The 16,466-nt window shown below is 51.9% G+C and overlaps 1 protein-coding gene across 4 annotated transcripts in view; it reads right to left on the bottom strand.

Moving 5' to 3' along the window:
* Positions 1–16,466, bottom strand: part of RPTOR (regulatory associated protein of MTOR complex 1) — a 333,774-nt gene that overhangs the window by 68,177 nt on the left and 249,131 nt on the right. For all 4 annotated transcript variants that reach the window (XM_077854547.1, XM_077854548.1, XM_077854546.1 and 1 more), the window contains 2 exons: positions 15,920–16,003; positions 13,767–13,877 (listed from right to left, as the gene is read on the bottom strand). In XM_077854547.1, the coding sequence (XP_077710673.1) occupies positions 13,767–13,877; positions 15,920–16,003 (195 nt within the window). The remainder of the gene's footprint in view (positions 1–13,766; positions 13,878–15,919; positions 16,004–16,466) is intronic.

Genomic DNA, 16,466 nt, shown 5'->3' with positions numbered 1-16,466 from the left:
AGCTGGTGCTTCCCGGACCATGGAGAAGCCCAGCCTTGACTGCAGACTCCCCGTATCAAAACTGCGGTTGCCCTCTCCCTAAACATGTAAGGCTGGAGTCCCGCAGGCTGTGCTCTCAGGCTGACCAGCACCCTCGTCCCCATCCTCGCTCCGATCAGCTCTGCAGAACCAGCGATTCAGCCCAGCCTGACAATGAATCACGGGCCCCTGAGTCATCACCCAGAAAAACGGCCTCTCTCTCAACTGCCCTTCGTGTCGGGCTGACGCTTCACCTCCTCTCACCAGGAAGTCCCCTGCAGCCTGAGTCACAGCGCCCGTTCCTGCTGCCAAAGGGTGATCTGTCACCTTCCCGTCCGCACCCAGACCTGTCCGCCTGTAGCGGGGCCCAGTGGCCTGACGGTGAGCGGGGCTGACAGCCTCCAGCCTCCTCCTGCTGCTCTCCATCTCACTCCTGGAAATCCAGGGCCATCCGAAAGCAACGGTCTCCTCCTGCCACAGACAGACAGACATACTCAGCGGCCACCCAGCCTCTCACCAAAGTGCACATCTGGCTGGACCTGGCCTCTTCCCGGGCAGATGGCCTCCAGGGCCTGAACCGGGGCTGGAAGGGGCGGCCCTGGCTCCTGCGACGTGGGGGGCGGGGGCTCTGCTTTCTGGGTCTACAGCTGTCCAGGGCCCCTCGAGGGTGGACCTGCATCTCCCTGCAGTAAAGCCCTCTGTTAGGGCCTCCGACACGCAGCCGTCTCATTTAACTAGGAGGGCGCCGTTCTGCATGACAGCTGTTTTATCAAACAATAAAAACAGCAGCCCAAATCCACTTACACAGCACCTCCTGGCTGACTACAGCTTCTCTGTGTGACATGCAAACTCGTGCTCCTCGATGCTGAAACTTTATTTTATCTAGACTTTAGTTTATTTTCTGCACTTTATAACCTATAGTTTGGAAATTAAGTGGATTCGAAGCAATTCAATTACTGACATCACAATGGGGAGGCGGGGAGGATAAGCAACGTTCATCAAGGGCCCACAGCAAGCCAGACGTGGAGCTGCGCCTTTCCTGGGCCTCGGTGCCGCTGCTGCACACCTGCCGTGACAGGCCTTCCGCTCCGCCTGCCCGCAGGGGCCGGGCCGCAGGGCAGGTGGCAGGTGCAGTCGGGGAACTGAGACACACAGTACACGAAATCCCAGGAGTGCAAAAGCAAAACAAAACAACTCCACCACCAAACCTTATACAATAAGCCTAACCCAGCAATAAGGGAGAGAAATTAAAAGAACGATACTCAGATTTAAAAAAAGTAATAATGAAAGTGAGTAAAGGAATCATGGTTGACCTGGGACCCAAAGCCGGTCACATCCTCCATGCAGGGGGATCGGGGCAACATGGGGAGGCACCCCAGCTGGGTGGCGTGGTCTCATCCTTGGTGACGAGTCACACTGAGTGCACAGACAGACCTGCGCTGTGAGGTGATGAGGGGGCCCGTCAGCCCTGTGCTCTTCCTCCCAGAACTAACTGCTGCGGCGTAGTCTCCACAGAAACATCCCGATGGAGGGACGGCCCCAGCACCCCCACAACTGCTGGGCCACCCGAAACCAGGGATGCCCAGAGGCGCCTGGGGAGATGTGACGCCAGGAGAGCCAAGGAGAGCCGCACAAAGCGTGGACTCTGGCTAATAACGACAACGTGCTGACACGGCCTCCTTAGGATTCCACCCGCAGGGGAAAGTGGGGGTGGGCTGTACGGGGCTCTATTTACCGTCTTGGGGTTTCTGTAAATATCACCTAAGGAGCAGTTTCTTAAGAGAAAACCTGTAGGGAGAAGGCATTCGGAGACGGAGCAGCGGCGGGCATGGGGCGAGGTGTGCGGGGGCCCGAGCGGGCCAGCCCCTGGCAGGCACCGGCCGGCAGGAGGGCAGGCTCTGGACTGCAGACTCTCTGGCCGTCCTGGTCACACTCAGAATCTGGTGACGCGGGTCCTCACAGGATGGGAGAGAGAGCTATGGCCGCTCATTTTCTCAATTGAGCTTTGTGTGTGAGGCTGCAGGGGGCGGTGGGAGAGGGGGTGCAGGTGCAGGAAGCGAGGCTGGTGGCATCAGAGCCGAAGAGCAGCAACGGGCCTGCTCTGCAGAGAGCGGAGCGCGCTTGCGGGACCGGGGACACAGAAATGAGATTCTGCTCAGCCTCTTTCCGCTTTTACTCACAGAGCCTGTTCCTTCCTGGCCCCATGACAGCTTCACACACGGTGAAGCCCTCTGGACCCCCAAATTTGGATCGGCTTTATAAATATGACACAGAACGTTTTCCCAAGCTCTCGACAATGTGCCCTTGGCACCCTGGTGGCACTCTAAATAAAACTTTATTAACGGTAACTTGGAAAAGTCTGCCTGAGTTGCACACTGACAGCGTCTGCGAGAAAAATCCCAATTAACCGCAGCTTAGCTTACAGGAGCGTCTAAGTGACCTTCTCCTCCCCACCCCGCAGCCCCCAATGTGGTTAATTAGCAGAAAGGGGATAACGAGGGGTCTGAGGGATGACCCAAGCATGGCCACCAGCACCCTCTCGCAGGGCCACCCGCGGAGAGCGCAGGTTGGGCCACATTTTATGTTCTTTCTCATCCTCCGGTGATCCCGCTCTTGACGTGTGACCCCTCCCCCCCATCCCACAACCTGAAGGACAATTTAATTTAAAATGAATATTCTGCAACGTTTGCTTTCTCCCTCTCCCCTCCCCTGTGCTTGTCTGCACTTTCTCAAAGTTGCAGATGGCGTGACGCTTTGCCTGGAAACTCTCCTAAGAAAAAGGACATTCTCTTACATAACCGCAAAACCACGATCACACTCAAGAAATATGGCTTCGGTACCACACTATTATCTGATGTTCAGTCCATATTCAGATTTCTCCCAACTGTCCAAACAATGGCCATTCACAGCTTTTGGTTCGGGGTCCGGGATCCAGACCTGCACTTCCTGGTCATACATTATGAGTCTTCATCTGGAACAAGCTCCCCACATTTTGTTCTCTTTCTTGGATTGAAAAATCTAGAAGAGGTGGTACAGTTGTCCATAGACTGTTTCACAATTTGAAACTTTTAACATCCCTACTGAGGTCAAAGTGATAAATGGAATCTGCACGTTTATAAGCACAGATTTTGGTAACTGTGGCCGTATGTCCTCACCCAGGGAGCCGTGCCGACAGTCAAGGTAAGGGGATTTCCGCCCTCAGAAGTTTCCTTGTGCCCCTCGGGAACCCCTCCTCCCCAGGCAGCAGCTAATCTGTGCTATCTAGGATTTTACATAAATGGGGTCGCATAGTATATACACCCTTCTTCTCCTGGCTTCTTTCACTCAATGTAACTATCTTGGGGCGGGTATATTCCTTTTTCTTGGCAGAGTAGCATTCTGCTGTGTGGACAGATCACCGTTGGCTTACTCAATGACGAGTCGATGGTCACTTGGGCTATTCCCGGTGTTCGGCTCTTACAGATAAAGCTGCTGTAACACTGTGCACAATTTTTAACGGATGTATGCTTTCAAGAGACCAGAACCACTTCCCAGGGCAGGGGTGCCACCTGCATTCCTCCGAATCTGTGCCCACAGGGGACACAGTCTTTTCGTTTCAGACATTCTAATGGGCGCGTGCTGGTGTCTGACTGGTTTTACCCGCCGTGTGCAGAACCACGTCCAGCATCTTTCCAGGTGCTTCCTTGCCAGCAAACTACTTCCTTAGTGAAATGTCTATTTAAACCCTTTGCCCATTTTCTGGTCTGTGTGTTTGTTTTCATATTGTGTTTTGAGAGTTCTCGATATAATTTTACTATGAGTTTTTGATCCAATAAATGATGTGCAAATGTTTTCCCATTTTGAGGTTTTTTTTTTTTTTTTTTTTTTTTTTTTTAAGGTTTTATTTATTTGTTTGAGAGAGAGAGGCTGAGCAGGGAGCCTGATGTGGGGCTCCATCCCAGGACCTGAGCCGAAGGCAAATGCTTCACCCACTAAGCCACCCAGGCACCCCTTAAGTTAATTTTTTAATGTGGTACCAGGTGTAGACTGCGGTTCACTTTTTTGCACATGGATGTCCAATAGTCCCAGCACTGCAGGACGAAAACCTGCTCTGTTCTCCGTTGAGCTGAACTATTTGGATCTTTGTTGAAAATCAGCCGACCACGTATGTAGGGGTCTACCCTCGACTTCTCATTTGGTTCCACTGATTTATTTGTCCATTTTGATGCTGCTTTCAGCTCTACTACAGACGTAGGTAAGTCTTAAAATCAGATAGTGCTAGTTGGTACATCTCTTTAACTTCTTTCTTTTTTCTTTCTCTCTCTCTCTCTCTTTCTTTCTTTCTTTCTTTCTTTCTTTCTTTCTTCTCTGTTTAAAGAAGCTGTTTTGGTTATTTTAGGTTCTTTGCATTTCCTTGTGGATTTTCGAGTCAGGACCCATGACAGGATCTCTCCATTTATTGAGATTTTCTGTAATTTCTCTTGCCAGTAGTTTGTGGCTTCAAGTATACAAGTCTTGTGTCTCTTTTCCTGGGATCCATTCCTAAATATTTCATATTTCCGATATTGTTATAAATGCTTTTTACCTTTTTTTTTAAAGATTATTTATTCATGAGACACACACACACACACAGAGAAAGAGAGAGAGAAAGAGAGAGAGAGAGAGAGGTGCAGAGACACAGGCAGAGAGAGAAGCAGGCTCCATGCAGGAAGCCTGATGTGGGACTCGATCCCGGATCTCCAGGATCACGCCCTGGGCCAAAGGCGGCGCTAAACCACTGAGCCACCAGGACTGCCCACTTTTTACTTAAAAAAAAAAAAAAAAAAAAAAAAAGTATTCATGGGAAACAGAGAGAGGCAGAAACACAGGCAGAGGGAGAAGCAGGCTCCATGCGAGGAGCCTGATGTGGGACTTGATCCCGGGACTCCAGGATCATGACCCAAGCCAGAGGCAGATGCTCAACCATTGAGTCACCCAGGCGTCCCTGCTTTTTACTTTAATTTCAACTTTTCGTGGTTGATCAATAGTAAATATAAATAAAATAGATTTTTGTGTGTTGACCTTATAACTTGCAATTTTACTAAGCTCATTCACTAGTAGGTTTGTGGGCTTTTTTTTTGTGTGTGTGTGTGTGTGTGTGTGTGTGTGTATGTGTGTTTAAATAGATTCAATCAGTTTTTTTACAAAAAGAATCATCTTGACTGAAAAGGAAGACAGCTATGCTTTTTCCTTTCCAACCAGGACACCTCTGTTTCTCTTGTACTACGGGGGCTTCCGGTACCCGCTGGAGAGAAGTGACGGGGGCTGCCACCTAGTCCTATTCCTGATCTTAGACTTGCACCATGAAGTGTGATGTTGGCTGCAGCAGTTTCTGTAGATGTTGTTTGTCATGCTGAGGAAGTGACTGGTTTGCTGAGAGCTTTTCAAAAAAGTCTGAAATAGATTTTAGGTTTTGTCAAATGCTTTCTTTGCGTCATGTTTGAGAATGGTGATACAGCTTTTGCTGTTACTTTTGTTAATATGGTAAATTTCAATGATTTTTTTTTTTTCAGTCATTAAACCACCTTACACTCCGAAATAAATCCCACGGGGCTATGGGTCATGAGTTATCAGCCTTTCTACATGTGGCTGAATTTGATATACAGAGGTTTTGTTTGGAATGTGTGTGTCAGTCTTCACGAGGGACACGGTCTATAATGAGTCTGTCTGGGCCTGGCGTCGGGATAGTCCCTGCTGGTCTCACCTGACGACACACGATGGTGCTCGTCCGACAGCCATTTCCTCAGTGGCGTGCTGGAATTCACCAGTGGAGCCACCTTGGCCTGGGGCTTTCTCTGTAGGAAAGTTTTAAACTACAGATCCAGTTTCTTTAACAGACACGGTGCTATTCCGACTCACTTCTTACGTGAGAAGCTCCACTCTCTCATTCAAGGAGTGTCTGTTTTTTTCAAAGTTCTCCAATATCTGGGCATCGTGTTGTTTGTAATATTTGTTTGCTATTCCCTTCATGTCTCTAGAAACTTCCGGATGCCACTGCTCATTCCTGATTTGGGAAGTGGTGTCTGTTTCTCTTTCTGTGCGGCCACTTGGGGAACAGGACAGATATACCTCAGGACATATGTGCCTCAGAACTAGAAAGCAGAAGGGCCCTCCCATCCAGTGACTACGCGAATGGGCGTATAACCAGAGGAAAAGAAATCTGTATGTTTATTCATTTTATTGGTCTGCTCTAAGAACCAGCTTTCAGTTGAACAGATTTTCTCTACTGCTTTTCTGCTTTCTTTTGCACTGATCTCCACTGTGATTTTTATTTCTCTTTTCCTACTTCCTTCGGGTTTAATCTGCTTTTCTTTTACTAACAGCTCAAGGTTGAAGCTGAGACCAATGATTTAAACCTTCCCTCTGCCAACAGAGGAGGTTTCCCACTGGCACTGCTTTACTGTGCCCACAAATCCTGATGCTCTGTTTTTACTTCCCTTTAGACGATTCTGAAAATAATTTTATTTCACGGATTTTATTTTTTCCTATCAACGCTTATATAATAAATCATAGTAAACTTTATCAGTATAAACTGAATGTTGTATTATAAGCATATATTTTTTCTACCTTTATTGATTTATAATGGACAAGCAAAAATATATATGATTTTTGTATATTCAACGCAATGGTTTGATACACACACATACTGTGAAACGATCACCAGAATCAAGTTAACATCCATGAATTCTCATAGTCCCTTTCTGTGTGTGTGTGTGATAGGACACCCTCTCTTAGCTTCCTTGGGGTGCATGACACAGCATGACTGCTACAGTCACCACACTGGATGTCAGCTCCCCAGGTCAGTGGAGAACTGGTAGTGTATACTCCTTGGCCTGCGTGCCCCCACTTGCACCCCCTGCAGCCCCGGGAACCACTGCCCCACTCTCTGGCTATATCAGTTCCATTTTCTTAGATTCCACAAATGAACGAGGTCAGCTGGCATATGTCTTTCTCTGTCTGGCTTATGCCATTTAGCATAGTGCCCTCCAGGTTCAGCCATCTGGTCACAAATGGCAGGATTTTTTTTTGTTTTTAGGGCTGAGTAATGCTCCAATGTGTGTGTGTGTGTGTGTGTGTGTGTGTGTGTGTGTGTGTGTTTTCTTCATCCACCGTTGACGTGTTAATGGGCACGTGGGCATTTCCATGCTTGGCTACCATGAATGATGTTGCCATGAACATGGGGATGCAGGTCTCTCCACAATAGGATTGCATTTCCTCTGGTTAAGCACCCAGCAGTGGGAATGCCCATCGATGAGCAATCCCCACGCTGCCTTCCACGGTGACTGTACCAGGTCACGCTCCCACCAGCGGTGCTTGTTTTGTTCCCTTTTCTCCATGTCCTCACCAACGCTTGATAACTCTTGTCTTTATCATGGTGGCCAATCTGACAGGTGTGAGGTGGTGTCTCACTGTGGTTTCCATTTGCATTTCCCTGGTGATGAGGGATGGGCCTGCTGGCCATCTAGGTGCCTTCTTCGGTGGAAAAATGTCTATTCAGGTCCTCTGCCCATTTTTTAACTCAATTGTTTGGGATTTTGTAGTTAAGTTGCAGGAGTTCCTTATATATTTTGGGTATTAACCCCTTGTCAGATAGACGGTTTGAAAATAGTTTCTCCCATTCCACAGGTTGCTTTTTCTTTTAGCAAACTGTTTCTTTTGATGCGCAGAAGCTTTTTAATTTGATGGGAGTCCCCTTTGTGTATTTTATAAATATTTATAAATACATACATTCTCTTATATGAATATGTTACTTACGGAATTTATAGAACATTTACATATTTCAATGTTAAATATTCTATATATTTTATATTTAATAAAATTTATATTTTATAATATAATCATTTAAAGATGACTTACTGAAATGTGTACTACTTAGTTTCCAGGTATTTGGTGGAAGTTTTCTTTTCCTCCACGGTTGACGGTTAGACTCCACGGTGGCTACAGGGCACACTGTATGATTTCTGCTCGTCTACTTTGTGGAAGTCGGTTTCAGAGCCAGGCTGTGCTCGGTGCTGCTGGCCCCTGGCGAGGACATGTGTTCGGCTGCTGCAATGGGGGGCGGCTTCGGTCCCGCTGGCCACGTGCTCCCTCCCCACTCATTTCCCTCCTACTTGCTGGGCCGTTTACTGACAGAGGAGCCTTGACTTCTCCAAGTACAATGATGGATTCTCTGCTTTCTGGCAGCTCCCCTCGCTTTCCTTTCACGTGTTCAGAACCCTGCCGTTACGTGGGTCAATACCCAGGGCGGTCCTGCTCCCGTGGCACATGGGGTCCGAGAGCATTATGTGCACTGATCTCCTTTACCGCCCGTGACGCTCTCTGCTCCTAAACCTGCTTTCGTATCAATACGGGCATCCCGGCCTTCTTCACTTAGTGGAGATGTCGAACGCCTTCTGCTTTTAACCTGGTTGTGTCTTTATGTTGAAGCGCATTTCTCGTAGGCAGCACGGGGTTTGTTCTTGCTTGTTAGGACAGTCTGACCATCTCTGCTTTTACCTGGGGTTAGACCACGTACACGTGAGGCTGACACAGTTATGTACAAATCCATCCACCTGTGTTTTTCTATTTGTCCCATCCAGTCATTGTTCCCTCCACTTCACCTTCTTTCGTGTTCCTTGTACATATTTATGACCCCAGGTTACCCCTGTGGGGGCTAACTGGCTTTCTCTCTATCTGTATAAATAAAATCACAGTGATGGCATGAAGGCGCGTGGTGGCAGTGCTTCGCAGGAAGGCTCAGAAGCTGACCAGCATTTCTCCAATTTCTCCCCAGCCCCGTTTCTCTACTGTGACCACGCACCTTACAGACCCCACAGCGCCCGTGATTACTGCTTGTTCCACCAGCTGACTATCTTTGACAGGGATTGAAGCCGCAGAAAGAAGTCACGCTTCCTCGTGGAGCGCCCCTCTGGTGCTTCTGTCTCCAGTGTTAGAGATCCCCTCGGTGGGCACAGAAGGCCAGGCCGGCGGCTCCTCTTCGGGGACGTCAGGGCACCAGCCCCCCGTGCCCTCCTGGCGGCGTTCCTGGCCAGTAACCGGCCGCCGTCCTCCTCCTTCTTGTTCCTCTGTTCTCCTTGGTGGGCTGCTTCCGACTTCTTAAATTCATTCTGTTTTCTAGCAATTGGATGATGACTCAGGGAGGTTTTCTTCATATTCCTTGTGTGGGGGGTTCACGGAGCTTCCCGGGTCTCTTGGTTTGTTGTTTTCATTAAACCGGAAAATATGGACATTTCTTAGTCAACATTTCTTCAAATATTTTTCCCGCAGGCCCGTGCGAGGGCTGAACGCACATACGTCAGGTCACCTTCAGCCGTCCCACGACTCAATGCCCTCAGTTTCGTAAAAATTCTCTTTCCTCAACGTGCTGCATTCGTGTAGCTGTGACCACTAACCTTCTTCTGCGGTGTTCAGCCGGCTGCCCGTCCCGTCCAGCATGTTTTCCAGGCCACACTGAGGCTTCCCTCTCCAGAAGGTTCAGCAGGCCCCTTAATGCCTTGATGTGTCTCAGAGGAACTTTTTACGTGGAGATTTCTAGCAACTGTTTCCATGTCCTCATTGGCTAATTCTAACATCGGTGAGGGGTCAGAGTGGGTTTTGGTGGGTTTTTCCTCCTTGTTGCGGGTCACGTCTTCCTGCTTCTCCACACGCCTGGCCGTTTCTCCTTGGCAGTGGTGCAGGGTAACACGGTGCACGGGTGACCTGGGATGAGATTCCTTGCGGACAACAGAAGGGCTCTCATGTCCCAAGTCATGCCTTCTGTCCCAACACTGTCCCCACGGTGTGGCCACCCTTCGGTCAAATGGCACAGAAGCGTCTGACCCTGTTCTTCTTCCTGTAATCAGCCTCCTCCTTCCCAGACATGACCTGCTCTCTTTAAGACTGAAGTGATCCCGAGCCCTTCAGGGGCCCCTCTCAAGCTGGCAGTCACCCCATCAGCCCCCAGGACGTGCCCGAAGGTGAGCAAACACAGGGCACCGCAGGCCTCAATCTGTGCTACGTGCAGGTTTTTATCCTCACGTGGGCAGCCCTGTGCATAAACGACGTGCACTCTGACCTTCGTGGTGGCCATGCCAGCGACGTCGGGGATTCTGCACACGGCACGAGAGCCCGCAGAGGCCAGCAGCGACCAAGTGTGACTTCCAGCGAGTTGCAGAGGGAGGGGAGCGGCCTCACAAAAGCACAGGGAACGTTAGTCTCTGGGAGGCTATCAGTGGTTGTGCTAAGTGAAGATGAGGTAAATGGCACGGTCTCAACCAGAAATATTTCAAAATGTCTCTCAGCAGGATGACTGCCTTTCAATAAACAGATGCAACAAGCTGGTTAAGAAAGGAGTTCACTGGAAGGTCCCTGGCACCCGCAGGAGTTACACAACAGTGCAGGCGAGGGCGTTTTGGGCGGCTGCAGACACAGCTCCTGGAGCACTATTCCTGCTGGGCTGTGCGGAGACGAAGGCAAGGCCCTGAGATTTCTGTGCGGCAGGGCAACGAGGGAGCTGCAGCCTCTGTGTGCTTGTGGCTGAACGCTCGGCTCTGGGTGCTGGAGGGAGAAAAGCAGGTCCCCGGAGATAGACGGGGCCTGGGAGGCAGTTTCTAGCAGATTCCTTACACCGAGCTATGATGACCACTGCAGATCCCACGAGAACACAGCAGCCAGGCACAGCTCATAAGGGCTGTCCTTTTCTTTCTTTCTTTTTATTTTTTTTTATTTATGATAGTCACAGAGAGAGAGAGAGAGAGGCAGAGAGAGAAGCAGCCTCCATGCACCGGGAGCCCGACGTGGGATTCGATTCCGGGTCTCCAGGATCGCGCCCCAGGCCAAAGGCAGGCGCTAAACCGCTGCGCCACCCAGGGATCCCAGGGCCGTCCTTTTCATGGACAGAACAAAAACTGAAGCAGGAATAGATACTCCTAGGTCTAAAAATAAACACTGCCTGGGTCCAGATACTACAAGGTCCTAAAGATCTTACAGGGACAAGAAGCACGATGCTTACCCGCGCTCCAGCAGTGCTGGCGGCCCATGGTGGGCAGGCGGGCTCTGATGGCATCCCCTTCGTCCCTCTCCTTCGACGGGCTTTGGTCTGAGCTGGGCCCTCCAGCACCCAGGAACCATGATGCGTGGTCCCCTCCGCCAGGAACCCAGGAACAGTGTCGATAAATTTCCAAATGTGCCGCACAGAAAGCAGACGCATTGAAGGAGAAGAGAAAGTTTCAGAGTAACTTCCCTGAAAGAGCCCTTCTGATCACACAGCTTGGGTCTTCAGTGGAAAGTTAAGGTCAAAAGAGAGACGAGCAAACGGTAGAGCATCCTCGCCCACAACAGCAGGCCATCGGATCAGCCAGGGAGGATTTCTGTGTATCCGACACCAGCCGGGCAGACGCTAGACATATGCTTTTATTCCCTTTATTCTAAAGTTTCCAAGGTGGCCTTCCAGGTCATGGCTCTCCTCTCCAGACCACGCTGCCAGGAGCACAGCACCAGTAACTTTACAGAGGGGCAGACGACGGGAAGTGAAATGGCTCGCTCAAGTGAACGAGGGCAGCAGGACTCAGATTCGGCATTTTCACTCTTAAATCTAGTGTTTCGGCCAACCTTTCGGAGAGGTTGTTGCTTATCTGAAGTTAGTTCAGTGGATAGAAAGGTAAAAATTTTGTCATGTCATAGAATGTTCTGGACACCATCGTGAAGCCAACAAGCCACAGAACATTCTGTGGACACAGCTGCATGCAGGGCGCTGCCCCTAAGAAGGGTCAAGGCTGGACAGAGGTCAAGGTGAGCCTGGGAGATACCGTGGGGAGGGAGGGCGGTCACAGCGCCAAGAAGACCACTGAGACCAAGCAGCCCCCAGGTGAGTGGGTCACTGAGTCTGATCAGCAGCATGTGCGAGTCCCAGTCGGTACCTCCAGACCAGAAAATGAGCGGGGCTTAAGGACGGGGACAGAGCCACCTCGCTGGCCCTGACTGCAGACAGCGTGCCCGCCTGTGCAGAGAGGCCAGGAGAACCTCCCAGTCCACGGCCGGAACTACAAGAGTCGCTAGGCTGCCGCTCGAGATCAATAAACAAAAACAGCAAGACTCCTTTACATCAGTAGTAACCGAGCACCATGTGACCACAGACAGCTGCCCCCAGGAGCGCTGGTGATGTGACACATTCCCCCGAACACCTGCGACACCTGGATCCTCAGGCAACCATCACCCCAGGTGGGGGCCTGATGGCAAAGCTCGGGGTGTGTAGGCGGCTGCGGCGCCCAGGGGAGGGAGGAGCCGGTCCACGGCAGCCTGGAGTAGCTGGGCTCGTTCTCCGCACAGCAGAGGCTGCAGAGAGTGGAGGGCAGCGTTCAGGACCATGGGGGAGAGCAGGCCAGTCTGGCTGCACACAGGCCCCGGCCACCCAGTGGGAGTGCTGGGGAGGGGCCGGGTGAGGCTCTGCTGACCGGCGCGAGGGCGACAGGGCCGGAGCCCACTCCCCTCCCCGCCCACTGAACCCCTCATGGAAGCCACAGTAGGAGCATCGGCACTTCCTCCCCACCTCGGCACCTACGGTTCCTCTGAGGCTGACTGGACGGCCTCTGCTGGGGGGTCTCTGTTCCCTCATGCTGGACCACCCTTTGCTCTCCTCCTCTGGCTCTTCGTTCTCCATTCTCCCGGGGGGGCTCGCCGGCAGGGTCACCAGGCACCGGGGGGTCCCCCGCCTCCACCCCTCAGGCGCGGTCTCCTGAACAGTCACCCCATCACGTCCGCCCCTCCTGCCCAGCAGCCCCCTCCTCAGTTGACCTATAATCTCCTCCAGGCTGAGGCCACACACTTAAAAACCACAGCTTGGATCTCGTTGTGTCTTTGTTCCCAAATCTTTAATGGTTCCTCTCAGGGGGCGAAATGAAGTGGGACGCCCTGCACTTGGAGGGCTCCCCGCGTGTGACTCCAGCACCTCAGACCAGTGGGCCGTCTGACCTCCCTGCCCCTCTATGCCCCGTGCAAGCTGTGCCCCCCGCGTGTCTACGCCCATCAGTGCCCCTCGCCCTACGAGTTCTCAGGTCCCTTATGCTGACGGCACAGCCTCCCGGGGCACAGTGGCTTCCCCTGTGTAGCAGAGGACTTGACCCACTGGATGTGAGCCTGTCCAGGGCAGGGACCACTGCCCTCTGTGCCCCGACAGCCTTCAGCACGGTCCTGCCTGGCTCTTCATGGGGCAGAGGTGTGACGGCAGCCCTGCAGGCAGGAGGACAGGGAAGGGGCGGCCACTGGAGAGCAGAGCTGCAGGGCACTGTCCCCCAGGTCAGGGCAGGGGAGGGAAAGCACAGGTGGAGACAGAGGCCTGGTGGGGGTCCAGGCGAGGCAGGGCCGAGTTTCAAGAAGGAAGTGGTCGGGTTCACTTCCTGCTAGAAGGCTGGACGGGCAGGGAACAGGCAGCAAGGGATGTAACATAAACAGTGCGTGTGCAGCTCAGGTGACTGGGCCCAGGCCCCAAGGGGAGGCACCTCACTTATTCTGGAAGCAGGGGACCAGCTGTGCCTGGAGAAGCTGCGGGGGGGCAATGGCTCCGAAGACAGAGGCTTGGGTAAAGGGAAGACAAGAGACGTGGGGTCACCACAGGGTGAGGACACAGCGTCAGGGCTGGCAAACCAGTGGCACCCGGCACCTCCGGGAGCCCCGCTCTCTGCACCCCTGCCCAGGCCAGGTTGGCTAACACGCGGAGGCCACCCGGCGCCAGTGGGGAGGACCCAGCTACTCACACTGTCCACAGCGAGGATCTTGGCCCAGATGAAAACCAGAAGGGGCCGCAGCTCTCTGGCTGAGCTCTGGAGCAGTTTCAGCACGTAGGGGAAGATGCCCACAGACAAGGCCTGGGGAGAGAGGAGAGCGTGAGCGGCAAGCTCCCGGCAGTCAGGGCGCTCAGGAGGCAGGCGCTGCGGCTCGGACGCCGTGGGCGCTGCCTTCAGCGCCCATGGGATCGCGTGAGCCCCACCTGCAGCAAAGGGCCCTCCTCATCTCTGCACCCGGAGATGCCCCACCTGGTCTAGATGCCGCAGTGAACCTGGAGAGGAACTCGTGGCTTCCCGCCTGGGTCCCCCGGCCTCACTCTCAGACGGCCTCGTTTGCTTTCAGCAGCAGAGCATGGGGCCCCTTAATCATGATTCTCGTGTTTCAAACCACAACGCTCCTGCCCTGTTGGCTCCAACATTCACATCTGCCCTTGAGATCGACCTTCTGAGAAGCACTTGAGCCCTGGGACGGGCCAGTCTGCTGGCTAACACAGGGAGCCGCTGTGCGGGTCGCTGGTGGTACGTCATCCCGGGGGGGCCCCTCTGCTCCCGGGCAGGCAGTAAGAGAGCAGGTGGACGTCCCACAGGGACAACTACCCGGGCACAGCCTGGTTATGTCAGTTGCCTCAGCACCGGTGCTCTGTCCTTATCTCCAATTTCGTGGAATTCCAGGACACGGCAGACGCATCCCCCCTCCAAGATGGGTGGGGCCTGTGTCCTTTCCATTTTCAAGGCCTGGATTTAATGGGGGATAAGCATCCTGTCTCTGGTTCGGGCAGGTGGGTCCTGCTGGAAGGCCCAACCCACACCTGTGGCAACACTTCATCTGTCCAGCACCTGTTCATATGTTATCAAGATTTCCAATTAGCACAAGCTTAGCTCTTTAAAGGGCCAAAATCAAATTTAAAAAAAATGTACCATATAAATAAAAATCTCTCTAAAATGTTACTAATACTTGTTTCCCGTTTCCCTGTCTTCTTAAAGAGCATAGTGGTACAATGCAAGCTTTTCCACGGTGAAGAAGACACATTGCTACGCACATGACACGTGCAGGCTAAGCCGCTCCAGAGTCACGGGAGACCCGCCCCAGTGACCTACACATTCTAAGTCATCTGCACCCCAAGTGCCCTGAGGGTGAACTGTTTGATGGGGAGTGAACTTTTCTCCCCAATTCTTAGACTCTTCCTTTCCTCCTTCAATCTCGGATTACTAATTCTCACTCTTTGTTGACATTACATAATGACAAATCTTAAATATATACAAGTGGAGCTAAAATAATATACTGGCTCCTGTGTGCTCATCACTCAGCCTCAGGGACACGAACCCGATGGCGGGGTGCTGCCTCACACGCCCACTCGTCCTCTCCCAGAATATATGAAGCACATCGTGCTTGCCACACACGTTCATGTGTAAACAGTCTTTACCTCCAAAAAATAAGTTCTCTTTTATAAAAGAACCACATGCCATTATGCCCCCCAAAATGAACAATTATCCTTTAATAATACTGTATTCAGTTTATGTAAAATTTCTAATTGTTTCAAGAACACTAATTTTTCAGACTTTCAAACTTTTGTTTGCCCACAGAACCAAGAAGGTCCGGATACTGCAGCTGTGAGGGGCCTCTCGTGCCTCCTGTGATGTGTATGTTCCCTATTGATACCTCCTTTCCTCGTGATGCAGTTGTTGGAAAACGGGTCACTGTTTGATCTTATTTTTGTCACCATTTTCTGTTTTAAATGGCTGCTACCACTCTTTTGCAGAATGAGTAAACAGAGAAGTGTTTTTAAGTTGTGCTGAGCATCAGAGTGTAAAGTCAGCGAATGGGTGTGCACCAGGCACTTGGCCAGAGTAGGAGCACCCTGCTTGGTGGCTCAGGCAGGGGTGAGCCACTCCCTAAACTGCACAGCCAGGGGGCAACACCTTCTGCCTACAGAGGTGAAGCTTCATGGCGGATGCGAAGAGGCCAGAGCAAAAGCAAACCCTGGAACGCTGTAGTGGCCGGGGCCGCACAGCACGTGTTTCCTGAGGGCCCCGTGGGCTTGCTGCCCGCCCCACAGTCCCCCTGGATGGAGGGTTACCGTCACTCCTCAGCCCTCCCCGGGGTCAGGGCAGGGAGCACGCACCAAGCTCACGGCCCAGGGGCCCAGGTCCAAGAATCGTCCCAGCAAATCCAGGGCTCTCAGCCTGTGCACCTGGCTCAGCAGCACCTGAGGAAGGAAGAACAGGACGGCGTCACCGCAGAGTCGAGACACGAGGCGTGATGCCGCGGGGCCGGCTCTGTAAGCTCACAACTGCCCCTGGCTTCATGCGTTCATTCACCCAGGGCAGGTGCTCCTTTCTCTGCAGTCCCGGTGTTTAGGTGGCTTAGGAAAACATTGTATTGTTTTCATTAACAGCTAAAATATACACCCTGTTGAAAGTATTAGAACAAATAGTTTTTAACTGTATTTATTTTCATTTATTTTAAAAGATTTTATTTATTTATTCATGAGAGACACAGAGAGGGAAGCAGAGACACAGGCAGAGGGAGAAGAAGGCTCCCTGCGGGGGGCCCGACACGGGACTTGATCCCAGGTTCCAGGATCACACCCTGGGCTGAAGGTGGTGCTAAACTGCTGAGCCACCAGGGCTGCCCTTTAACTGTGTTTAAAAAGAAATCACTGATGATGT

Source organism: Canis aureus, chromosome 16 (genome assembly GCF_053574225.1).
Source record: "Canis aureus isolate CA01 chromosome 16, VMU_Caureus_v.1.0, whole genome shotgun sequence".
Classification (NCBI taxonomy): domain Eukaryota; kingdom Metazoa; phylum Chordata; class Mammalia; order Carnivora; family Canidae; genus Canis; species Canis aureus.
Note: the sequence above shows the minus strand (reverse complement) of the source record. Positions and strands in the feature narration are given on the sequence as shown.